This window comes from Erpetoichthys calabaricus, chromosome 12, assembly GCF_900747795.2.
Source record: "Erpetoichthys calabaricus chromosome 12, fErpCal1.3, whole genome shotgun sequence".
Classification (NCBI taxonomy): domain Eukaryota; kingdom Metazoa; phylum Chordata; class Cladistia; order Polypteriformes; family Polypteridae; genus Erpetoichthys; species Erpetoichthys calabaricus.
In genome coordinates, this window is record NC_041405.2 from 138,747,033 (window position 1) to 138,774,603 (window position 27,571).

Below are 27,571 nucleotides of genomic sequence, written 5' to 3' on the forward strand. Positions count from 1 at the left end.
TCATCTCAAGTGGACCTTTTATCCATTATAACATCCTTCATCCTTCCTTTGTCCTTCACCTTCTCAGTGTCCAAATGTGTAAGCCTTATCTGTGATGACTGTCCGTTCACTTTATTTGACTGATCCCCATCTGACTCATTCAATTTTCATCATTTGACAAACTGTACCTCACATTCCATCTTTTCCATTCCCAGTGTCCACACCTCTTTCAACTGTTCCTTCATTATAATTGTAGTCTCTCTTCATATCACTCCCCCGTTTCTCATCACCTAGGCACTCTCATCTTGCTGTATTAACCCCTCAATAAAACTTATTTTCTTTACAACCTCAATATTCCCAGTTGTGGACTACACCACAATTGTGGAGTGTACTGATGAGCGGATATGAATAACACATGGGCTAGAATGTATCGATTTAATTCTCCATTGACTTTCAAGCACCACGAAGCACCAATGCTTGCACGACAAGTGGGGTAGGGTGTCTCCCATGAGATATCGAGCACCACAAATGAAAGGCCAGGTTTGGGGAGGTCTGACTCTGTGAAGTTTCAGGAGCCATGGGTGCAACACCAAAGGGTGAAGGGCACAATTTCAATTGTGTGACACTTCCAACCTGCTGCACAGGTGAGGGAGTGAGCGGTGTGATAACACTGCAAAAAGGGGCAAGGACGAGTACTCATCATCTTATGTCCCTCGTCTCAATTCACTAACCCTTCAAGATAATAACACCTCTCCTTCCCACCCTCAATGTTCACACCTGTGTTCATCATCTCTGATGATTGTCATTTCACTGTACATAACATACATAACCTGCCAATTCACATCATCTAAAAGCCTTCATCGAGGTGGAGTCACCAATCACGGTAGGTTTTGCTCTCCTGTCCAACTGCAATGTCCAAATCAGTACCCATTGTTTATTTATTATAGCTCCTCACAATTGCTTCCTCTTCAACATGTCACTCCAAACTCCCATCATTCAATCTTGGTGAACTTGCCCATCTTGCTAAATTCACCTCCACATGCTCTGTATCCTGAAGACTCAGTTCATGACATTATGTATGAATTATGTTTTTACTGTATTAATGTGTTTAGTTATATGTCCTGTCCCATAAAAAGGGGTGGAGTCACTTTGATGTTCATCTCAAGGACCGCCCCCTGCCTATATATTCCAGGCAGAAGGTCATGTCCTCCAGATCAGCACTCACAGTTCTTTTTGTGAGTACCTTTGTGGATGTTTTTCTGGTTAATGATTCTTTGCTTTGTTTACTGATATTTTGCTTCTGGATGGTGGACTGGATTTTGTTGCTTGGGTTGACTATTAGACAAACCCTGTGATTTGCCTTTTTTTGCTCATTTAAAAATATTCTCTTTTTGATATTACATTTTCTTATTTCTTAAAGTGCCAAAGTTTCCACACTTTTCTCTCTCTCTCTTTGTTAATATTTGGTATGGAAGATTATCAAGGATTGTTTTCTTGCTGATTTTTCCTTTTGTTGTGCGTTTGTAGCCTGGGCCTTAATTTAGGAAGGCTTGGCCTCCTGTTGGTATATTGTGGCAGTAAATCACATCACAACTATTCTTCATACTTCATGACCAGCTCTCATTAGCTAAAGGCCTTCATCTCACTGAACTAAACCTTTAAATTCTTTTCTCCTTTCCAATCAGAAGGTCAAAAGTGTTAAACTTGGGATTAATAAAGTATCTATCTATCTATCTATCTATCTATCTATCTATCTATCTATCTATCTATCTATCTATCTATCTATCTATCTATCTATCTATCTATCTATCTATCTATCTATCTATCTAAATAATGTTTGTATCATTCCACCTCTCCCACACATCAATCCTATTTCTCATGATCTAACATTTTTCACCGTATTTTTTTTTCATACCACTTCCTCAGTAGTTAGGAATTTAAAGTTGAGACCCCCTAAGCCATTCATTGCTGTCCTACAGCTCAAGCTCTGAGCCCACCACACTGTGACATATGGAATAAACACACAGATACGCAGTAGAAGAAGAAATGGCTCATCACAGCACAGACACAGCTAAAAGCACTCATTTAGCTCACTGACACAGTTATTTGAGGAAACTATATGAGACATTTTACTTGGTCTGAAAGATATTTACAGTATTTCCAAGTATCATCCGTATATGAATGAAAGCAGATAATAAGTTTCCTAATGATATACCCAGGTGAAGCATGTGAAATGAAACTAATAACAGTCCAAATACTGAGCCTTGAGAGATGCCCTATTTAACTTCAGAACGTAACAACAGAGTACTGCCATCATGTTTCTGTATATACTGAAATTATTTAATAAATAATAACTAAACCACACAAGAATGTCACCTGAGAGTCCAAGCTATTTTTCAAGCCTTTTTAACAGTATAGAGTGGTCAATGGTATCAAATGCAGCATTTAAATCTGCCAACACAATAAATGTGTTTCTGTCATAAGAAGACATTACAATGTCATTGTAGTGGTCCAGAAACGGTGAGGGCTGACAGAGAGAGGGAGCTCAGTTGACATTAACAGGAAGCGCTACTCTTGGAATGCTCAGAGATGGTCTCTCGGCATGGCTGACTAATGGAGTTCTTATGGAGTTCATATTAGCTCACGCTGCAAGAAGATCACTTCTGAGCCACATGTTGTGGGTTCATGGGTAATCGCTGGCAGTTCACCACAATAAACTGAGACACTTCATGGTGCAAGTTCACAGCAATTCAGCCATTGACATTAGAAGTTAATGCTGTTTCTGTATTGTAACAAGTACAAAAGCCTAAATACAACTTCTTAAATGAACTGTAATGTATAAGGTGAGACTGAGAGAAAAAAGTACATCTGAGAGTTGTCTATTACCTAATTTTTGTTTTGTTTGGATTTGATACACTTTATTAATCCCCAAGGGGAAATTGTCTTTTCATCTGACCTTTGCAGGTCAGGGAGCAGGGCCTGAAGCAATTTTCTGGATAAGGGTCTTGCTCAAGGGCCCGACAGAGTAGGATCCCTTCCAGCAGTAATGGGATTTGATAAGAGGATAAGTGTCTGTGTGTCTGTCTGTGCATCTGTCCAGGTGCAATATTTCAGTCATTCCAAAAGATGGCACATTACAAACATTTTTTGTAATAAAATGTTTTGATTTGTCACTTCAACAGATGACACATCACAAATTAACACTCCTTTTATGAATCTCATACCAAATGGCATATAACAGAGATATACTCATTGCATGGTGTAGTGCAAATGTTAATGTTGAGGTCTACTTTGATTACTTAGATTTTAGCCAATCTTAGACAGGTAGCACAACTAGTTAAGTTTATTTAGTCTAGCTCTGATTTTTTCTTTAATAATGTTCTGATATCTGACACTGTATGTGCTTTAACAATTGTGCCACTCAATAACAGTGTCTTAATAATAACCTGGAGCACTGTGTACAGCTTTGGTCCCCATATTACAAAAAAAGATGGAGCAGCACTAGGGAAAGTCCAGAGAAGAGTGACAAGGCTGATTAGAACTTAGGTATGAATTATGAGGAGAGATTGAAGGAACGAAGTCCTTAAAATTTAAGTACATGGAGGTAAGGGGCGACAAGACTGAAGTGTTTAAAGTTATTAAGGAAATTAGTCCAGTGGATCCAGGCTGTTACTTTAAAATAAATTCTGTAACAAGAACACGGGGACACGGTTAGAATTTTTAAGGGCACATTTCACACAAATTTTTACAAAGGCTTTCTTCACACAAAGAACCATAAACACAGAGAATAAGTGACCAAGTAGTATAATGGACAACAGGACTTCAGGAACCTTCAAATCTCGACTTGATGTTACTTTAGACAACTAAAGTGTGTAGAATGGAACAGCTTGTTCTGCTGAATGGCCTCTCCTCGTCAAAACTGCTGAGAGATGGACACTGCACTACTAAGTTTGTGAGATGACTTTGAAATCTGGTATCTTATCTTATCCATTTAATCATTGCTGTGCTGAACAGGAGAGCATGTTTGGATTTTAAAAGTAAAAAGAAGAAAAGACGGGGTAAAAAACACAGACACAAGAGGAATACTGAAAGATCAAAAAGCACAGTAACCAAGGCAAAATTAAAAAAATGAGAGCAAAAGATCTAAACCAGAAATATCTTCAAGAAAAAGGAAAGGCAAAGGTTTTGATTTGAATCTGTGAACTCGGATAAAGAAATGACCTTGAAGGTGAACTTTCACCCTGACATGTCTTGATTGACGGTTAATGACTTCGGAAGATACGTCCCCAAAAATGAGAGGCGCTATCCTGACAATCTTCTTCTTCTTCTTTCGGCTGCTCCTGTTAGGGGTTGCCACAGCGGATCATCTTTATCTTCCTGTCCTCTGCATCTTGTCCTGTTTCACCCGCCACCTGCATGTCCTCTCCCTCCACATCCTTAAACCTTCTCTTAGGCCTTCCTCTTTTCCTCTTGCCTAGTAGCTCTAGCCCTAGCACCCTTCTCTCATTATACTCGGCATCTCTCCTCTGCACATGTCCAAACCAACACAAAATCACCACTCTGACTTTGTCCTCTAATCCTGTCCATCCCCGTCACACAAAGTGCAAATCTTAGCATCTTGAACTCTGCTACCTCCAGCTCTGTCTCTTGCTTTCTGGTCAGTGCCACCGTCTCCAACCCATATAACATAGCTGGTCTCACTACCATCCTGTAGACCTTCCCTTTCACTCTTGCTGATACCTGTCACAAATCACTCCTGACACTCTTCTCCACCCATTCCACCCTGCCTGCACTCTCTTCCACAATCCCCATTACTCTGTACTGTTGATCCCAAGTATTTAAACTCATCCACCTTCGCTAACTCTACTCCCTGCATCCTCACCATTCCACTGACCTCCCTCTCATTCACACACATGTATTCTGTCTTGTTCCTACTGACCTTCATTCCTCTCCTCTCCAGAGCATATCTCCACCTCTCTAGGGTCTCCTCAACCTGATCCCTACTATCGCTACAGATCACAATGTCATCAGCAAACATCATAGTCCACGAGGACTCCTGTCTAATCTTGTCTGTCAACCTGTCCATTGCAAATAAGAAAGGGCTCAGAGCCGATCCCTGATGTAATCCCACCTCCACCTTGAAAGCATCCGTCACTCCTACCGCAGACCTCACCACTGTCATACTTTCCTCGTACATATCCCGTGCAACTCTTACATACTTTTCTATCCTGACAATGACAGCTCAAAATGATGATGACTGGTAAATAATCAAAATGGTGGCTAAAATGGGCCATTAGTTGAGAAACTATTGTCACCACAACAATCCTTGAGGTGGAAGCCTCTCAGTTTGAGTGCTAACACCCCCAGAAAGAGCAAAGAAAAGGTCTATGCAGTCATTAAGGAAATTCATCACATTGGAACTGCTAATGTTTGTAGGTATTTTGAATCTGAGTAATCAGTTCAGTTTAGCCATTGGTCAGATTGACAACTGCTGTAAACAACACATGAGGATTACTTCTGTTTTCATCTTTTAACCAGACACACAGCTTGTAACACTGTTGGTCCATGCAGTTCAGAAGACCTGTACCTTTGTTGATCTCCATTCGTGCTCTTTTCATCCTTCTAATTTTGAGCGTGAGCGGTCTCAAGGCGAGTTTCTTTGTGCTCTCATCACTTTTGTTTTGAGTAGTGCTATTGTATCTAAGGTCTCTGTCTAACACGCATTATAATTACATGTCAGCTGATCTACATTGTTCTTAAGAATTAAGTCTGAGATAATCACAATATCCAGGAATTTTGGTGTACAACAGTGATCAAATCTATATGTCGCACTGTTCTTGATTTAATCTGTGATTACACTGGTGAGAATAGAAATCAAATTTACTTAAAGAGTGCTACCTAATAAATGAATGAATACTCTAAGCTAGCGAAAGATTATTTTAGCATTTTCACCAAAAAGAGTTCTGCACTGATTTAAAGGTTCACAAAAGTTGAACATTCTGGCTTGGAGGTGACGCCACATGCATGGTGGGTTCAACAGGGTGGAAAAGCACTGGTTGGTCACAATGTAGCACCATAACAAGCTACAACTTATTGCAGGATGTTTCTGGACACATCACATTTTTATTTGTGGGTGCCAGGGCTTGAGTTTTGGCACAGAATTGTGGGTATTGACAAGACAATAACCTCACCCTCAACATTAGCAAAACTAAGGAATTGATCACGGACTTCCTTCTGCTAGCAGGTGACAATACACACCCCTATTTATAATGGAGGAGATGTTGTGTAGTGGGTCAGTAGCTTTATGTTCCTTTGAGTTACCTTCACTGATGGTCTCAAATGGCAATGACACACTGCAGCTATGGTGAAGAAGGTCCCCCAATGTCTCTACTTTCTCAAGAGTCTGAGGAAGGCCCAGATTTTGGCCGAGAATCTTGAGCAGGTTCTACAGGTTTGCTGCTGAGTCCATCCTTGCAGGGTGCATCACGTCCTGGTATGGCAGCTGCTCAGATCAGAACCGTAGGGGACTTACTGTAATCTTTAATTGACAAGTTTGACTTAACAAAGGAAGTTTTAAGAGAGACAAATCTAAACAAAAAAAGAAACTAATGTCTCCTCTGTATGCTGATGCAAACCTACCGTATATACTCGCAGATAAGTTTTCCCGCGGATAAGTCAGGACTTGATTTTACAGTATAATTTCTGGTATTTTATAATGTCGGTCGTATAAGTTGAATGCGGAAAACTCACGCTATTGGTACAAGGGATTATGATATGCTAACGCCCACCTGAGACAGTAACCACGGATTTTTCTATGTGGGTGCGGCAATGCGCTGCATCAGCGTGTGCTCCTACCCTCTCTATCTCTCTCCCTCTATTGTGCCTATGTGACCACACGGTAATACTATTCTGAAGTGATGTTTGCACTGTTTTGTGTTTTTTGTATCTCACACCCTCCTACACCTTTATAGTAAGAGCATCCCTTATCTACGATGAAGAGTTCAATCAGAAGAAAATATGAAGCTGGTTTTAAATTAAACATCATTGGAGTAACAAAAGAAATTGGTAACTGCGCTGCTGCAACAAAATTTGGTGCATCTGAGAAACTGATGCGAGATTGGAGGAGGCAAGAAAATGTAAAAAAAAAAATTAAGTGTTGCAATTTTGAACGGGCGTATGAGTAGGGGTCTGATTTTATGATCGATTTTTTGGGTTTCAAGACCCGACTTATACGTGAGTATATACGGTAAATATCACCTCAACAAATGAGACAAAGTGATTGTCAAACCTGGTATGAAAACTGAACTGTTATCCTGAATTATCTTGGTATTCCCTAATTTCCTGACAATCTATATAATAAAAGCCCAGCGCGGCGTCCGTGTCTGTGTCCGGGTCCGGGTTCCATTTGGCTGTATAGCCGCCCCCGTAGAAAAGCCCCAGTTCTTCCCCTCTCAGAATTCCTGCTTACCCCCCTCCGTTCTTTCCCCTTTGTGCACGTGAGTATTTCGAGCCCCGCGTCCGAGTCGGATGGTTCCCCTGGTCACCAATTCGTGTGTTTCAAGCCGCGATTTTCTATTTTCTCCCTTCCGGCCCACTATGCCTTTCCGTCTTCAGATACCCATGTGCACTTGTACGGAGGAGACCTTACGAAACAATGCCGAAACGAAAGGCAACTGAACCTGCTGCTGCGAGAGAGGACACATTACAGCGTTATCACGAAGCAAAGAGGCAAAGGCGTGCCAGTCGCTCGCAAGAAACGGACAGTCAGCATTCACACAGATTAGCTCAACAACGCATCTCTGCCACACAACGAAAGGCAACTGAAACCCCTTCTGATTAGTCTGCGTCCCACACTTCGTGAATCATGGGTTTTGTTTTGAAATTTTGTTTCCCATGCAAAAATCAAATGCGGTGCGATGAAGGACCCAGTTCACGACAGGCAGTCACGTTTAAACAGGGAGTCCTTCAACTGTGGTCATGCAACGCGCAGCGTAGCGCGCGCCAGGTTGCTAGTGGTATAATAATGTTTTACTTTGACATTTATTTTAAAGGAATACTCCACTAAAAATGACATTTTTATTATATGCTACTTACCCCATGTAGTTTATAGTGATAGCCAAGAAAAAATTTTAATCTCAGGATGTCTTTCCCTCATTTGTTGGTCAAGAGTCCTGTCTTCAATTGAAAAGCTTGTCCATGTGTGAATGTGTTTCCTCTATGTGCACTAATCTGAGTTTCCAAAAATATTTATTTAACAATATTTTAGCAACAAATGTATGCATTTTGCCTGCTGTGAGCACACAGCACGAGTAATGTGAGATTTTTTTATAGACTTTTTATATTGTTTGCTATGGTCCAGCATTGGTTACCATAGGCCTCCAAACTATGAGAAACTTTGTTATCTCATTTCTTCATGAAAACATGCAAAATGACACCTTTTATTGGCTAACTAAAAAGATTACAATATGCAAGCTTTCGAGGCAACTCAGGCCCCTTCTTCAGGCAAGATGTAATCCTGCCTGAAGAAGGGGCCTGAGTTGCCTCGAAAGCTTGCATATTGTAATCTTTTTAGTTAGCCAATAAAAGGTGTCATTTTGCTTAGCTTTTCTCTACATTCATAATGGCTAACACGGTACAATACCCCAGTACTTCATGAAAACATGAGATTCAAAATGGAGTAAGTAACATAAAAAATACAGTTTTTGAGTAGAGTTTTCATTTAAGCAGTATTTGTAAATGTCAAGAGAAATGTCAGTGAATGAAATGAGTATGTGCACATGTTAAGATAAATCAGGTAGTACATGATGATCATATCATTCTTTCAACACTGCGCTGAAATCCCCCAAGCCAATACAGTCCTACCAATTTGCTGGAAAGTCCCCTTTCTGTCACACAAGCCCTGGTTGAACCTCATCGTGTTAAACAGATGTTTAATGAGCTTCAATTACATTTTAAAAGCAATACATTCTACAGACCCCATGAGCCAAAGTGACTAAGGGGGTCCACAGTGCAGGTGAATGATGTTTTTATGAAGGTTTTGAGATTTAATATAATATTATAGTGTTATTTATTACTTTGACTATATGTGCTTTTTATGATTGATTGTTGTTTTCGTTGATTTCAAATTATCATTTTTCACGTCTTTATGTTATTTCGACTGGTTTCAGTTGTAATTCTGTAATTGTGTCCTGTCCCTTTAAATGTTCTTATGTTCCTTGTGGGGTGGCACTGTGGTACAGTGAGAGGGCTGCTGCTTTGTAGTAAGGAGGGCCAGGCTTTGTGTCCCTGATTCTCCCTGTGTGGAGTTTGCATGTTCTCCTGTCTGTATGGGTTTCCTCCAGTTGCTTTGGTTTCCTCACACTGTCCAAAGACCTACAGGTTAGGTGAACTGGCAATATTAAATTGGTCAGAGTGTGTGTTTGGCATGTCTGTCTGTGTGTGTGTGTGTGTGTGTGTGTGTGTGTGTGTGTGTGTTCGCCTTGGTGGCCTGTCCATGATTTCCTGTTTTATGCCCTATGTTAGCTGGGAAAGGCTCCCCATTAATCCCCATTGGAATAAGCAAGTTTGAAATTGACATTGCGTGTTCCTTGTGGGTGGGGCCACAGGAGGCGTGGCCACCCTGACGTCACCTCTGACTATATAAGCCTGCTGAAAAAGCCCAGGAGTTGGAGGTCATTCATTTATAATGGAGTGTATGTAAGTATTGTGTTCAATTTGGATGTACTGGTTTTTGATATTCTTGCCTTCTTTTTCTTGGATTATTTTTCTGGGACTTGTTTGTTGTGGATTGTCTGTTAGGGTAACTCTTTGAACATTCTTTTTGTTATTCCTTCTTCACAAATAAATATCGTTCATCTATAAAGATTCTTAGTTGCCTTTTTGGTCGCAAGCTGGAATTTTTTTGCTCAGTGTCTCCCTCTTGGAAGGCATTTTGGGACATTAAGAAGTTTGTTTACCAGCTTCCCCATTTGTATCCTAGCCAGGATGAAGTCCATTGTTGTTGTTGGGAGTAAGTTGGATGGAGTGAGCCTCTTCTGAGCTGGCTAGCTAAGGTACCATCCTGCTTTTCTGGAGTTTTTTTGGAGGCCTCCATTCATTTTCACCATGTTTGAGGCTCCAATTCATAAAAATTCAGACTTGAGTGTCAGTAGTCTTCACACCCTAGGAGCCAAGCTACCTTAACTATTCTAAAACATTTCAGTAATTATTTACCGCTCTGGTGCTGATCTTTCTGATCATAAAATAGGTCATTACAACAGCAATTGACAAGAAGAATTCATAATTAATAGCAGAATTACGGTATTTGAGGGTTCCTCTAGGGTGCCTCTTTCTCTTGGACGAAACTAATCAGCACATCGTCATCTCATAACAGGCTTAAATTTCGAGTTTGGTATTTTTCCATCCAGCCATTTTAACTCTAGACCATCCTCAAAAAACTGTGACACAGACACACAGACAGACAGAAAGACACCCATCATCGAGATATCAATGTTTTCAGTATCATGGGATCTGTCGAAAAACGGTGATCGAAATTTTTGGTGAATCTAAAGCTTTTGCTCCTCCCCCATAGATGGTAGGTTATGGGGGGGTGAGCGCAAGCAATAATAATAATAATAACAATAGCTTTTATTTATTGACATGCGTCACGACATATAGTGTCCCTGTAAACTTGCTCTTTTTAATTCTCAAATTTTTCACAAATTGAGAGTCTATGGAGTCAAACCTGACCTTGAACACCATTATGCAGAAGGAAGCCAGCAGAACAGCCTGAACTGAACAGCCTGCTGGGAAAAGCTTTGCCTGACTGCCTAATGTGACTGGCTGGAAGTGGATGTCTATCTGCTTAATGATTTCTAATAAACAAACAGTATCAGACACCGTTGTTGTCATGTGCTGTTCTTGATTTTTTTTTCTTTGCTTTATTATGGGGGTTTTCTTATGTATGGAATATCAAACATACTGAAAATATAGTTTATTTAACCATAAAACATTGTTTTCACAGGATGGTGAAAATTAAGTTCTGCTGTACTCTACAATATAGGGTTGCTGCCTTTTAGGTCACATAGGGTCAAGACTCACTGTTGTATTCAATTGGAAAGTGTCACATACAGTTTGCTTGGTGTCTCTTGACAGGTCACCATGGGTAATTTAAACAATCGAACACTCAAAGCTTTATACATGGTTTTATTCCCTTGTGCTGAATTACACCTCACCACAATTTGATAATGGAGATCTACAAAAAGTTCCTTGGACTTCATGGTTTGGTTTATGTCCTGACATGACAAAAGGACCTAATATACATAGGTGTGTGCCTTACTAAACAATGTCCAATCAACTCAGTTGGCCTGATGCATTTATATAAGATGATTTACAACATTTAAGATAAAAGTGGCTTCATTTCTTTTGTTTCTCCAATTGTATAACAGGTTGCTCAGGGTCACACAGTGTCAGTAGTGGGTATGTGAAACCACAACGTCAGGCATTGAAGTCCAAAGCCTATAACACACGTGTGAATGGGAGGCAGTTAGAGGGCCTGAATAATAGTAGTACCTCACTAGATCAGGGGGTGGCGAGCTGCACTAACTCTCTTTCTCAATCCTCTGCAGTCCATCCACGGGAAATCCCACTAGGTTTTCCTAGTGCCACTGAAGACGTCACTTCTGACACCGGCGCCACTGAAGACGTCATTTCCGGTTCCGGCGCCATTGAAGACATCACTTCCGGTTCTGGAGCCATTGAAGATGTCACGTCCGGTCTTGAAGGCGTCACTTCTGGTCCCGGTCCCGATGATGTCACATCCTGTACTGGCCTTGAATGCTGTCACATTTTCTCTTTCAAGTCAGTTCTGTTTTGGACATTGAACCAATCACAACTCAACAGAATAACCCAATTTTGCTGCCAAGGCATAATATATGGGTGTCTGCCACAAAACCTTTGATGTTTCCTGAGTCTTTTTGTGACAAGCCTTAACCACTGCACCACACTGCCTACTAGGTGAACGCCAGTCCAGTTCTAGACACATCTCAAGAAGGATTAATGCAAATAGGATGCACCTGACACAATCTGGGGTGACACAGCAAAGGGTCAGAATGTTTATACGAAGGAGAAATTTCAGATTTTGATTTTAAATACCTCCCTGTGTGGAGTTTGCATGTTCTCCCCGTGTCTGCGTGGGTTTCCTCCAGGTACTCCGGTTTCCTCCCACAGTCCAAAGACATGCAGGTTAGGTGCATTAGCGAATCTAAATTGTCCTTGGTGTGTATGTGCGTGTGTGTGTGTGTGCCCTGCAGTGGGCGACCTGCCCGGGGTTTGTTTCCTGCCTTGTGCCCTGTGTTGGCTGGGATTGGCTTCAGCAGACCCCCTTGACCCTGTAGTTAGGATATAGCGGGTTGGATAATGGATGGATGATTATAAATATATGTGTAAACATGTTTTTACTTCTTTTCATGGGTTATTGAGTGTTAACTGACAAATTGACAGATAATAAAAAAAAATAATACATTTTATTTATATAGTGCCTTTCCCATGCTCAAGGCACTTCACAGAGTTTAAGAGAGAATGGCAGGGTATACAGTATATAGTATTGTACTAAACCAAATAAATAAATAAAGAAGAGTAAGATAGTAAATTCAGAGAAAAGCCTAACAGACAACATAATTGATGGTCTCGCACACACACACAGGTTTCATGAACATCTTGACATAAAGGTAAACTGAGAGAAGGGTAATAAAGTCAAGTAGAGCTAAAAGCCTTCCTGAACAGATGAGTTTTGAGTTGTTTTTTAAAAGAATTCATGGAGTCAGCTGACCTGATTAATTTCAGTAGGTCATTCCAGAGTCTGGGCGCTATATAGCTGAAGGCCCTGTTACCCATTTAAAATAAAATCCTCTAACACAATAAAGTGAGCAGTAAGTGAAGGTGTCTGAATATTTCTTGAATCCACTTTATATGACAACAGTGACTGAGGCACTTATTTAATAAAAGGACGGGTGTCCATTCAAAAATATTGACAATACTAATGCAACTTACGAACTCTCATCACAAAACGTTCTCAAACCTGTCCATTCCAGGTCAGGGTCTCCAGAGACTCCAGACCCAATTCTGTGAACATTAGGTGCAAAATGGTACATGGCACTGGGCCATTGCAGGGTTCACTTATGGACAGATCCAGACTCACAAGGGGGCCAATTTTGAGTTTTGTTTTGGTTAAATACGCTTTCTTTTTGAAAGTGGTAAATTAAAAGGGCAGGCTCAGGACCCCCTGAAGGTCACAGTGAAGGAGAGAGATAAGACAAAACTGAGTGCCATTATGAACAATTCCGCACTTCCTCTCTCAGACGCACAAACACTGAAAACCTTCAGCCAATGAATTATTCAGCAGAAGTGTGTCAAGAAATGCAGCTGGGGGTCCTTAACACCAACAGCAATACGCCTGCATGATGTCTCACTGGGATTGGAACGGCGAAGCCTGAAGATTTCCTTTCTGTCTTTTTAAATATTTCTCCCAGTATGGTCATTCAGGTGTGTGTTCAGACCATAGTGTGTGTGAATCTCTATATACAGTATATAAAATCCAATGTCTTGTCTGTATATCTGTCCGCTTTTCACGAGAGAACTACTTAACGGATTCAGATAATTTTTTTTCTATAATTTGCTTGAACTTCTCTCATCACGCTAAGAATCATAGTTCGCTTGCTGGAGCGATATATTCACCGAGGGGAGGGGGAAGCGAGACTTCAGGAGTGGACAGTCGGTCTACTGATTTGGAGTGTGCCTTGCCTCCACTTAGCTAGCGTTACCTTTTTGTTTATTGATTTTTAAAGTTTGTCCTGTTTCACTACTACATAGGCAGAGCCGCAGGGGACGGCTACTATATAAAATATACGAGGTGAGACACAAAAATTACCGGATTGGTAAAAAAAAAAAATGTATTGATGACTTACAGCATTCTAAACATTGTCACCTTCGATATACTCCCCCCCCCGATCTCTACACCGCTCCAGACGTATAGTATCTTCCACTGATTGAAACAGTGCTGGAAGTCTTCTTGCTTGTGGTTCTACAACAGGCTTGCCGTTTCTGTCTTCACTTCATCCATTGAAGAAAAATGTGTTCCCTTCAGGTCACATTTGATTTTCGGGAACAAGTAAAAATCACAGGGAGCTAAATCGGGTGAACAGGGAGGATGATCAAGGACAGGAATGTTTTTGTCATTCAAAAACTGCTTTACAGAAAAAGCATTGTGAGCAGGAGCACTGTCTTGGTGAAGCACCCACCCTCCTCTTGACCTGGGCATTGAACGTCTTCCACATTTTCTTGTCATTCCTTGAAACGTTTGTGTCACAACTTGTGTGCGAGACAAACTGTTATCACCATACACTGTTTTCATCATTTCATAAGTTTCTGTGGCCGTTTTGATCAATTTCATGAGAAATTTGATGTTGATTCGCTGTTCGATTTTTTCACCCGACATTATCACGGCAACTCATGTAGCGACTGTTGTGCAAATACTGACTGGGCTATTCACAGAATATACCTAGCCTGTCGATGGTTTGAGGGGGTGTGTAGGAGGGGATATAGTTCTATGATTCACATCCAGTTGACCTCCAGAAGGTTTTCCAGGAAAGCCCCAAGCCCAGTCCAGTTATTTTTGTGTTTCACCTCGTATATAAGACTTTCTCCTGTACTGTAAATCCTCCATCCGCTCCCCTCACCATTTTGATGCCCTCATCAGTGATACTCATTTTTAGAATTAATCCATTATCATTAATACTCCTTCACCATCTCCCCTTACATCAGTCATGAGCAATGTCAATCCTGGTGGGCCGCAGTGGCTATAGGTTTTTGTTCCAACTGCATGAGATGTCAGGCATTGCTGATAAAGCACTTATTGCACAAGTAAAATTTTTCTGCTTCATTTTACTTGTCTCATTTGTTAAGCTTTCTAATACTTAATTGCTAATTTTAGTTTTAAATGGCTACTTTCACTGCTTTTAATGGCTGTTTATTATTAACTAGACAAAGAGCCCGTTCCGACAATGTAAGATGAAATGGGCACGAGTTTATGTCAGCAGAGTATGAAGAACAAATGATAAGTAACGAAGAAGTTGTATTGTAATGATTGTAGTCCGCTTTACTCATTACTGTACAGGCTTGTACTGTTAAGTTGATGAATTTTCCAGGCCTATAGTATAATATTGAATGATGAATGTTCCAGTACAATATGGAATAGTAATAAGTATAAGCACCACAAACCTGATATAGGTGTATTGAATGAATGCATAATTGAATCAGAATGCGTAATTAGGCCTCGAGCTGTAGTCGAAATCGCCTTTCAGGCCTCTAGAGCTTTAATCGAAGTCGCCTTTCTCTTTGAATTTTTGCGGCAGTAAATCCGCCACATGCTGCGATGTTGAGGTTGGATGTCAGTCTCGTAAGGTTTTTCAGGCAGCTACGCAGAAGGCGACTGCGCATTCGGCTTCGGGCGGACGTGAGTGAGTAAGTGAGGAGGCAGGTGAATTATGTATTAAGATAAGATGCAAACAACAAAGGAACCAGCAGTTCTCCTTCTAGCTTGTTTCCTTTTACACCTGTCTGTATTCATTGTGCACAATGTGGTTTAATAAAATAGTGAAGGAAACTAAAGAGAAAAAAGTGAAGGACTGGAATTACTCATCTGCTTTAGGCTTCGGGTCATTTGGATGATATCCTTAGAAAGGAAAACAAATCTATTGATATAAGAATGACCTGCCATTGCAGAGTTAAAACACTCACAAGCCATGAAATTAAATAAGACCTGTAATTGGTAAGGATTGTTTTCTAATTGGCTTGGAACACAACCAGCAGCCATATTGGCTCTCTAAGACCGACGTTGCTCACCCCTGCCTTAGAATATCACAACTGTGCATCCTCTGCTCTACATCATGTTCCCGACAGTATCCTCTCGATTCTCTTGTTCTTAGCATATAGATTAACGTGAGCCACTTTGACTTGGTTGACCATTCCTTCTCTTCCTGCCTATGCTTCCCGTCTCTCGATTCACCTCAGTTCAAGCTTCTCTCATTCTTTTGAGTATTCAATTCGGAACACACTCGTCAGCTGATTTATAGCTCACCTACACCTCGAGCAATGTGCCTTCTTGTCAGCTTACTCAGCAGTTTGGCTCGCATCACTGGGAAACATAATCCAAAAACAGTAAGAAACACGAGGGCTGCAGGAGAGGAGGAGGTGTCTCCGTCTTAGTCACTTTTTCTCGATGTTCCCACCTGAGGCCTCAGATGTTTCAGTTTATTGTCTAAGTGCTTAACCAGTTTTTGAGTTCTTTCTCCCCCCTCTCTCAGCTTTCACCTCAGGCAGCGCTTTACTGTAAAATGATTCCAGAGTCCTAATGTTTTTTTCACATATTATATCAGATAAACAAAAGACACTTCGGCTTTGCAAAGGGAGTTAAGCATGTCCACCTAGCGCAGTACTGGGCCACCAATAGAAATGAACTCAGTTAATGTGATGCATACTTTTAAAATCAACAAAAACTGAGTATGCAAATAAAGACACTACGCTCAACACCTCCACACTGTACAACACTCGCTGCCTTGGAAAGGCAAACACTAAAACTAAAGACGTCAGCCCTGCTGCATAGTCACTCTTCTCACTCCTCCCTTCTGGATCATAGTCACTCTTCTCACTCCTCCCTTCTGGATCATTCTGGATCATAGTCACTCTTCTCACACACTCTTCTGGATCATTCTGGATCATAGTCACTCTTCTCACTCCTCCCTTCTGGATCTGCACCAGTAGATCCAGGGGCAGGTCAGATTCACAAGTCATAAGATTAAAATTATAATAACAAATATTGTAACTAGGACTGTCAAAGTTAATGCGTTAACAGATGTATTAGAACATCAGAACACTCTGGACGAGAACAGGCCAATCACCCCAACAGTGTGATGTACTTAATTCTTCTAACATAACATCAAGTCGAGTTTTGAAAGTCCCTAAAGTCTTACTGTCTGCCACACTACTTGGTCGCTTATTCCAAGTGTCTATCGTTCTTTATGTAAAGAAAAACTTCCTAACGTTTGTGTGAAATTTACCCTTAACAAGTTTCCAACTGTGTCCCATGTTCTTGATGAACTCACTTTAAAATCACAGTCTCAATCCACTGGACTAATTCCCTTCATAATTTTAAACACTTCAATCATGTCACCTCTTAATCTTCTTTTTCTTAAACTGTAAAGGCTCAGCTTTTTTAATCTTTCCTCATAATTCAACCCCTGTAGCCCTGGAATCAGCCCTGCTGCTCTTCTCTGGACCTTTTCTTGTGCTGCTATGTCCTTTTTGTAGCCTGTAGATCAAAACTGCACACAGGACTCCAGATGAGGCCTCACCAGTTAGTTATAAAGCTTGAGCAGAACCTCCTTAGACTTGTACTGTACACTTCATGCTATATAACGATCATTTATACAATTAATTTAAATGACTGCATTAATCAACTCCCCTTGGTATCCAAGCCAATGGTTTTGAAAGAGAGGGCTGCAGCCCCAGTGAGGTTAACATAATTAAAAAACAACAGACTCCAATTTTAAACATTTGTCTTGATCTAACATAAAAGTAATTATGTATTAAAAGTAGTTACACACAAAAGTATCAGTCGGTACACAAATAGCAGTCTGGTGGTACATGTAGAAGCAAAAAAGAAAAAAAAGTGGGCCTTAAAAGGACTGTTGGTTACAGAGCAGCTGAACTCGAGTCTTAGCATTCAGCTGTTGTTCAATTCCATCATCCTGAATGACGCTACTCCTGCCGTGAGGCTCGCAAACCTCTCTTTCCCACTCCTGTTCTCCTCCTGCATGTCCATCGCACATGATAAAATGAAGACAGATGGATTTTTGCTAAAGCAAATGCCTCAGGTGAGTGCTTTCCTTCTCACACCCCAAACCCAAACCTCCTCTTCCTCATCATGCATGAGCAGATGGCACAGCACGTCCGTCTGTGTCTCAGGTCTGCTCCACCACTGTTACAAGATTAAAAGTTTTGGTGCAATTGTTTGATGCACCATCACTTTTAGAACAGATATAGAAACTGGCAGACTAAAGTTGAATAATAGACAATAAAGAACAAATGTGAATTTTTAAAGGAGACAGACAGACAGACAGACGTTGGATTGTATATATATATGACACAGTAACGGTGTACTGCATGTTACACTTGACTTGAGCATTCCTAGTTTTCATCCTCTTTCTCTGTACGTTTATCATTTGTTTGCTCAGAGGTTAATGCGCTTGCTGCTTCCTGAGCAGCTGTTCTTTTCTCCACCCTAGCGGTCTGCTTCTTCTCTTCTTTCGTCAGCATCTTTTCACGTTAAAACTGATCAAGTCCGTATTTGTGTTGCAAGTACTTAATACGTTTTTTTTTTATTTTCCACTTAAGCTGGCACTCAAGTGTTCAATCTGCCTCAAGAATGATTTAAGATATGAAGAGGTAGGGGAAGTGATGGCGAAGGTGGTAGGAATGAGAACGGCGCCCGTACGCATGCCCTGCCCTGCTGCGTGCTGCCAAGAGTTGATTCTACAATAAAACAAAATAAAAATAAAAAGAGGAATAACCTTGGAGGTCAATCATCACCCCAAAAGCGGACAGTAGAGATCACGTAGTATATGTGTACCACATTTCAGGTCAATAGGTGAAACGGTTTGCGAGCTACAAGTGATTTAAAATCCTGGACAGACAAATGGACAGCCACGGTAGCGTATTATATAAGAAGATAGATATATCTCACTATTATAAAAAAAATCTTGCGACTATGCAAGACTTTTTTCCTGCGACAAGATGTGATCTTTTGAAGAGAGACAGAGAGACACTTTCATGTCACGTGAGATGGTCAAGTCATGTCATACTTACAACCTTTGGAACCATGATACACATGCAGAGCAGGTTAGAGTTAATGGAAAGTAGGAAAATTCAAAAGTCTCAAGAAAATGAGAGTAAAGATCACATTAGCACAAATAGAAAACATTACTCAGTGAAATAACGGAACAGTAAAAAGAGATTGAAAAGTGTTTGAGGATGTCTGGGGGAGAAGAGAGACAAGGCAGTGAGACAAAAGGACAGCTGCTGTATAGGCTTTTAAATGTTCAAAATGCCGTGTGCGAGATGCAGATCACACAGCACGGCAGCAGCAGCAAGCCAGCAGCTGATCGAGCAAAGAGGAGGTAAAAAAAAAAACTATTTGTTTCCCATTGTATCACCATTTAAGAGGGGTTTCAGAGGAGTGACCGCGTCTCCTTGGGGTGAGTTCAGCACCCCTCTTCACAAAAAGGGTTGGAAAGTGCAGCAAGCAGGGGGCAAAGCCCCCTAGTATATATAGATAAAATACACATATCTAACCTTCCTCTTTAGTGTTGCTGATACTAATCATGGGCGTAAATCTAGTCTCACAGAAGAGTTGCCAATGTTTGGTAATCTCCGTCCCTGACTTAAAAATAAATCCAGTAGTAGTTTGAAATTAGAAGCAGAACTGTGCTTAAAATGATCAGAACTGGACTGCAACATTGACAATAACAACCCTAACACAAACATACCTTCACAACGTGACGTCACCTGAAGTCAAACGTAACTTGATTTACTTTTCTACTTCTTTTGATCCAGATTCATATGGGTCTGTTGTCATGTATGCGTGTCAGAGGATCACCTTCTGGGTTTAACTGAGGTAAGCGATACCATCCCAGAGCAAGAGGAGATGCCGTCACTAACACTGCTGTCTCTTTTTTCACCCACACCCGTGACAATAAACCAAATGAGGGCAATGCAGTGTTCACTGGATGTTCAAACTGTTCTCTATACAGCCTCCAGTTAATTCAAAATGCGGCTGCAAGAATTATTACAAGAACAAGAAAATACGAACACATAACTCCAGTTCTTAAATCCTTACACTGGCTCCCGGTTAAGTTTAGGGCAGATTTCAAAATCCTCCTTTTAACATATAAAGCATTATAATGGCCAAGGTCCGGCTTACTTGTCTGAACTTATCATGACTTACATACCAGAGCGCACATTAAGATCTCAAGATGCCGGTCTGCTTATGGTTCCAAGGATTAATAAAATAACAATGGGAGGTAGAGCTTTTAGTTACAGGGCCCCTAAACTGTGGAATGGTCTGCCTGCCACTATAAGAGATGCCCCTTCGGTCTCAGCTTTTAAATCCCGGCTGAAGACTCACTACTTCAGTTTAGCACACCCTGACTACAGCTGCTGATTAACTGTACATACTGCATCTCTGTTGTTAGTCATTAGCAGTAAAACATAAGTAATATGATAGTTATAATTTGTTACTAACCCTCACCTCTTCTGTTTCTCTTCTCGGTACTCAAATGTGGCACTTGGTGCCACGGCCCACCTGCCAAGTTGTTTTGCCTGCCTAAGGTAAAGTCATCCCTGATGGAGAATCACAGGAATCGTGAGAAAGAGGGGTCCTTTCATCGGATTGGCTGGCCCAGCACTGTTTCAGCCGTGGAATGGCCAAATGGGGGAGGGAGCTTGATGGATGAGGGCTCCAGGACTCTAAAAATATCCAAATCTTATTATATGATATAATTTACTGTTAAATTCTGCTCCGTACTTCAAAATTTTTTGTTTATTTATTTTTTATTTTACTTCTAAAATAACTTTTTATTTTATACTGTATTGAGGATTTGTTCTGTTCTGTGTATTGTATTGTATTGACCCCCTTCTTTTGACACCCACTGCATGCCCAACCTACCTGGAAAGGGGTCTCTCTTTGAACTGCCTTTCCCAAGATTTCTTCCATTTTTTCCTACAAGGTATTTTTTGGGAGTTTTCCTTGTCTTCATAGAGAGTCAAGGCTGGGGGGCTGTCAAGAGGCAGGGCCTGTTAAAGCCCATTGCGGCACTTCCTGTGTGATTTTGGGCTATACAAAAATAAACTGTATTGTATTGTATTGTAAATGACTCTGCCCCTTCTGTCCTATAAAAGACCGGATGCCCCACAGAGAGGTGGACCCAAACTGCAACCATCATTATTTAAGTGTTCTAACCATAATCTGCCATGTCAGACTGACTAATGGCACCTCCTAATTCCTTCCATCACTTGATTTCAAACAGCTCAAGCCCTTATTAAGAAAACCAAACTTAAATGAACAAAATCTCCAGCATACCTCAGTGAAGTGGGCATTAATGTACTCCTGGCACATCAGGTGTAGCTCAGTGCAGCCAATGCTCTCAGCAAAGTTTGTGATGCCAATGACATTGGCAGGCTCCAGGTTCTTACTGAGGAAGTCACAGCAAACTTTGGAGACATCATCCATCTGGAAGCGCATGGCAGCAAACAGCAAGTGCAGCACACAGGACTCACCCACCGTGACCCGTGAGGTGTAAGCAAAATCGATGAGTCGCTGCATGACCTTTGGACACATGTCTTTGATGGTCACCTCCGAAGCCTGGCATTCCTTAAAGTCACTGGTGAACATGGCTCTGAAGTAGGGGCTGCAGGATGCCAGCACCATCTTGTGAACCTGAGAAGAGTATGAAGACAAGTAAAGGTTCAGTTGGAAATCAGGCCCATGAGTGCAACATTTCAAAAAATTACTAATATTAAAAGAAAGAGAACCAAAAATCCCCCCCATTATGGCTGTTCAGTATCTTGTGAGCTAACAGCTGTTTTCCAGTAGCGTCAGGCTTAAGGCAAGAACCAAACCTGGATGAGACAACAGACACAGACCCCCTCCCAATGGGTTATTTGTGGGTTCAGAAAACTTGTGACAAATGAGGTGCACTTACCCATTAATGTGCATTATTTGAGTGTTCTATTCAATAAAATTAATTTCCTTGTTTTGATACATTCCTGTTTATCATGCCACCTGTTCTTTCATATTCACACATATGTGACAATACTGCCTCAATGTAAAGTTACTAAGAGCAGAAAAAAACATATGGACATGAAAACTTCAAGCACACAGGCTTAAACCCAGGACTCTGGCACTGTGGGGCAACAGTACTGCCTACTGTGCCACCATTTATTCCATGTAATATAAAATAACACTCTTTCAAACAAACGATAAAGTCTGTCATTGAGTGAGTGGCCCTAAAGTGATGCTGTCTGAAGTTCTTCCCAGAGTCACCTCCATAGCTTAAAGCCAATCAGTGCAGGTCAGCATCACCAGCGCCACCAAGACTGGCAAAGGAGTAAATGAAGAGGGGCATTTCACAAGACAGGATATCCCAGCAATCTAAAAACCAGTAAAATAGAGCAGACAAACATCTCCTTCACACATGGGCAGTTGAAAACATTCAGTGACAACTCCGAAAGAATGTTAGATCAAGGAGGCTGGGGCTGGGGCTAAGGAGCATAAACTCGGTGGCGTATCTTAATTGTGTGCATGTTAATAATTTTGCTCTAACTACAAAATGTTGTCACCCATAAATTCTGAACTTCCTCCCTGAAAGAATTTGCCAGGTAGCTCTCACTATTTGGTGCTTCCAAACCTGGCAATATTTTACTTATAAATATCTGACCTAGTGAAGCAATGCCAGCTTGTAAAACATTTACAGACAAAAAGCTTGGGTATGCTGTCACACGGTGAACCACTCACAGAAGTGGATGAAAATGCTCCACAAAAAAACTAAACATTGCAAACAGGGTGTGTATACAAAACAAAGACCTTTCCCTAAGTTGGCGTAAATCAAATCGCCAATATGTAGATGGTGTTTAAAAGCAGCTAGTGCAAAATAATGTCATACTTTAGGACAAGCAATCCTGCCATCTACACTAATGTATTCATCCAAAGTGAGTTACAAATGTAATACCATTGTTCCCATATTACTAAAACTGGAACTCTGGCAGATTAGGTAGCTTCATCACGGTTAGACACTGTTGGGCTCTGAAGCTATGACCTTTTAACTTTCCACATCATCTTTCATAAGATGCTTTAAGGGGTCCTCAGTTACAGTCTTGGAGGGCCACAAACGCTGCAGGTTTCCTAAAGTATCTATCTATCTATCTATCTATCTATCTATCTATCTATCTATCTATCTATCTATCTATCTATCTATCTATCTATCTATCTATCTATCTATCTACTGTATACAGAAGGCAGTCCTTACTAACAATGAAACTTGCCATTTAATTATATGGATTGTTTGTAATGGTTGTTCCTTTCTCGTTTGCATATCAATATTAACTAGTGGCTTCTGGGTGATCACACATCTTCCAATTTCTCAGAAAAAAATCTACAGTCATTGCATTGTCAGGACAGGGATTACCTGTGAGGGACTTCAATTCCCAGCATGCTGTGAGTTCATTGCACCATGAGACCGCCTTGGCCTGCTCTTCAAGAGGCTGCTTTTGACAGAGAGAAACTCACTCTGATATTTGTGTGTCACAGATGCAGCAAACCACTTTCCTTTCACTTTTCTTGGATTACAAAACCATTGACTGAATATTATACTTTCTTCCTGGATGTATGTTCTTTTTTTCATTGTGTGAAGTGTCCGTTTAGGTCATCTGTTTGGAGTCATCATCCTGCGGAATGCACTCCTTCCACTACTGGTCTACATTGAACATTTACATTACATTGAGCCAAGGTTGCCATTTTCCCAGGAGGCTGTTCACCTGGGCATTTTATCATAACTCACCATTGTTCTGCCACCCAAAAGCAAAGCTAGATTTTTTTTGAATGAATAATCGGGAGATGATCTTTTAGTCTGTCATGTCGTAATGTCAAGGTCACAAACTCTCAGGGCACACCCCCTAGAAACAAGGAGGTACATCCTAATAAAGCAGGGGACCCCAACCTTTTTGAAACTGAGAGCTACTTCAAGGGTACTGAGTAATATGAAGGGCTACTTGTTTGATACAATCTTCCTGAATAACATAAAGTTGCATGGTTCACCTTTAATGATACTATTAATATATTGGAAATTTTCCTTTTCTGCCATGTTTTTCTTTATTTTGAGGAGGTTTGTCTTGAGCATGATACTGAACTTTGACCGCAGACTACCCCCCAATCTACATCAATGCAGGTGTTATTGATTCAAAAAGAACAGTAACACAATTAAATGCTGTTTTTACATGGAGCTCCATGGTGTCTAGTGCTATTTTTAGAACATGCCCTGCGGGCGACCAGGAGCCCACAGGCACCATGTTGGCTACCTCTGTAATAAAGTACACAAAATGGTGGTACCCGAAAACAAAAGAAAATGGCGTTAGAAATCTTACTAAATAAAATTAACTCTAAATACTTGAATTCAGGTAAAATTAAACCCATAAACTGAATCTTTAATCTTACATACCTCATCCGGTTACAACAAGTATATAAAATAACTATAAATAAGCCCACAAAAATCAAACCTAATCTAAAATGAATCTATCTATATACAGTAAGTACAGTCATAAGCCATTTGGATGCTCATTTGGTCTCTTTGATCATTAATCACACCAAAATGGCTGAACCAAATTTCAAAGACATTTTGCATGTGCCTTGCCATTGGGACAACTTAAAATGCAGGGTACATCTTATATTGGGAAAGGGGGTTATAGTAAGAGGGGGCAACCCAAAAAGTCAGTACTGACGTGGGGAGACTACAATTCCCATCAGGCAGTAGGAGTGCTATGACTGATGGAAGACATTGTCATCAGAACACACAAAGATTTCTATCAGCCAAAGCACGATGTTAAAGACCACAAGTACATACGCCATTTTCTTCTCAACTAATCTGGATAACAGTTTTCTTTAGCCTAAGGGTACTGTCATGATTCAATTTGATTTACTATGATTTTATTTTGTTTTGCAATGTCTCAGATGCCATTTTGAGTTCTCAAATGCTGCCATTTTAAATTCTCGTCATCAGGACTGCTTCTGTGTTTCTGGGGGCGTGGCCTCTGAGGTTGTGACCCATGACTAATTGACGTGAGTGGTTAAAAAGTTGGCTTTGAGGTTATTTCCTTATCTGATCTGCGTATATCAAAACCCTAAAAGAAAAAAGAGAAAAAAACAACCTTGTCTCGCATGTTACTTTCGGTTTTGCTCCTTTTTGTTCCTTCAACTTTGATTCCTGGTTCTCGTTCTTGGGCTTCAGTTTTGTTCTCAACTCTCTTATTTGTTTTGTTTTGTTTTGTTTTCTCAAGCATATTTTACGGTTCTGCTCTACATTTAATTTGTCAGTGTGCGACAGAACAAGTAAGTCTTTTTGTCTTATCATGAGTTGTACTTGGCCATATTAAATTTTCAAAAGAAAGTTTTTCTCCGTTCATTTGTACTGGCAATGCCAGGTTCTTCAGCTGGCATCTGAATATAATCATAACACCATCAACTTCAACAGGTAAACTGTGTTGTGTCTGTTAGTAGTTTATTGTGTGCCGTCATTGTGTTGGGAGGGGTCTTTGTAAATGTTTGTAGATTTGATTTGCGTTTGTAAATAGTTTATTTAATATACTTTTGGCGTTTTACTCTCAGTGCAGTGGGTCTTAGTTGTTGAAATATGTGAGTTGGACTAGGGGGTCCTGGCTTCCATAGAAAAACTTTAAATAAATCAGTGTCAACGCAGTGCAACATTTTGATTTTATAAATCATATTTTGAAGTGAGCTCATCCCCATCTGTTTTACGAGCCCAGCACAAATGTCTCCATATTTCTACAAATGGCACACTGAGAGGTTAAATGACACACACAGGGTGACAGTGGTGGCATTTGAATTTGTGACCTTCTGATTTTACATAACACCTCTATGCCTCTTTTTCATGCAACAAGAATGAATTAACAAAGCTGTACAACTCCCTTGTACCTTTAAGGAAATGTGGAATCCACATTTGCCATTTTCTCAGATAAAAGTAAATTAGCAACTGGGGTGCTATTCAGTTCTGGAGAACAGATGACAAAGCCAGACAAATACAAATCACTGAAATTTGTCCACAATTAATTATTTTTTAAATGCTTTATAGATCTTATTTATTTTAATTACAGTACACATTAATATCCTACTATTCAAATTTCAGGGCAGGGCAAGGAGAGGACTGCACTGCACACTCAGTAGAGTCAGAGACAGGGCTGGCACCACCATTAAGGTGAATTAGGCTTTCAACTAGAGCACAGATCATAACGGGGGAACCCAACCGCACAGTGTAGCTACCAAACAGACAGTTGGTCCAATAATAAGCTTGGCCCAGGGTGAAAAATAACCTAGCACTGGCACACAGGGAGAACATAGACACTCCACACAGATAGTGCCTTGACCAAAAGGAAGCGATGAACCACCTGGCCACTCCATCACACTTCAACTTCAGTTAGTATTGTGCTCGCTTGGTTTAGTTCTTATTTATCAAATCAATTCCAATATGTACAGAAATGTGCTGACAGTACTCCATCATTATACACAGAAGTTCAATATGGTGTCCCACTGGGCTCAGTACTGGGACCGTTACTGTTTTCACTTTACATGCTTCCACTGGGATCTGTCATTAGAAACGTATGCAGATGACACCCAGCTATACCTTTATTTTAGACCAAATGACGTTTCTCTGATATTATCTTTAATTAGTTGTGTTAATAAATTAAAAGAGTGGATGGATGAGAACTACTTGTCTTTAAACACTGATAAAACAGAGATGTTATTGGAGGGAATGACGCTGACCACAACAATATTTTGTCATCATTTAACTCAGCTGGAGTCACCATTAATTTTACTGAATCAGCCCACAATCTAGGAGTTATCTTTGACTCTTAGCATGTCATTTAAAGTACACATTACAAAGTTGTCTAAATTATGTTTCTTCCATCTTAAAAATGTTGGGAAATTAAGGTGCTTTCTAAATAAGCAGGTTTCTGAGAAATTAATTCATTCATTTATTTCTAGTAGGATTGACTACTGCATTGCGGTGTTCACTGGATGTTTAAACTGTTCTTTATACAGCCTCCAGTTAATCCAAAATGCTACTGCAAGAATTATTACAAGAACAAGAAAATATGAACACATAACTCCAGTTCTTAAATCTTTACACTGGCTCCCAGTTTAGGGCAGATTTAAAAAATCCTCATTTTAAAATATAAAGCATTAAATGGCTAAGGTCCGGCTTACTTATCTGAACTTATCATGACTTACAAACCAGATTGCACATTAAGATCTCAAGATACCTGTCTTGCTTATGATTCCAAGGAATAATAAAATAACAGTGGAAGGTCGAACTTTTAGTTACAGGGCCCCTAAACTGTGGAATGGTCTGCCTGCTACTATAAGAGATGTCTCTTCGGTCTCAGCTTTCAAATCCTGGCTGAAGACTCACTACTTCAGTTTAGCACACCCTGACTAGAGCTGCTGATTAACTGTACAGACTGCATCTCTGTTGTTAGTCATTATCACTAAAACATAAGTAACATGATAGTTATAATTTGTTACTAGCCTTCACCTATTCTGTTTCTCTTCTTGGTACTCAAATGTGGCACTTGGTGCCACTGCCCACCTGCCAAGTTGTTTTGCCTGCCTAAGGTAAAGTCATCCCTGATGGAGGATCACAGGAATCATCAGGTAGAGGGAACCTTTCATCGGATTGGCTGGCCCAGCGCTGACTCAGATGTGGAATGGCCA

The 27,571-nt window shown here is 40.5% G+C and overlaps 1 protein-coding gene across 4 annotated transcripts in view; it reads right to left on the minus strand.

Annotated features, from left to right (window-relative positions):
* Window positions 1–27,571, minus strand: part of keap1a (kelch-like ECH-associated protein 1a) — a 75,831-nt gene that overhangs the window by 19,866 nt on the left and 28,394 nt on the right. For all 4 annotated transcript variants that reach the window (XM_051935287.1, XM_051935286.1, XM_051935288.1 and 1 more), the window contains exon 3: window positions 21,152–21,508. In XM_051935287.1, the coding sequence (XP_051791247.1) occupies window positions 21,152–21,508 (357 nt within the window). The remainder of the gene's footprint in view (window positions 1–21,151; window positions 21,509–27,571) is intronic.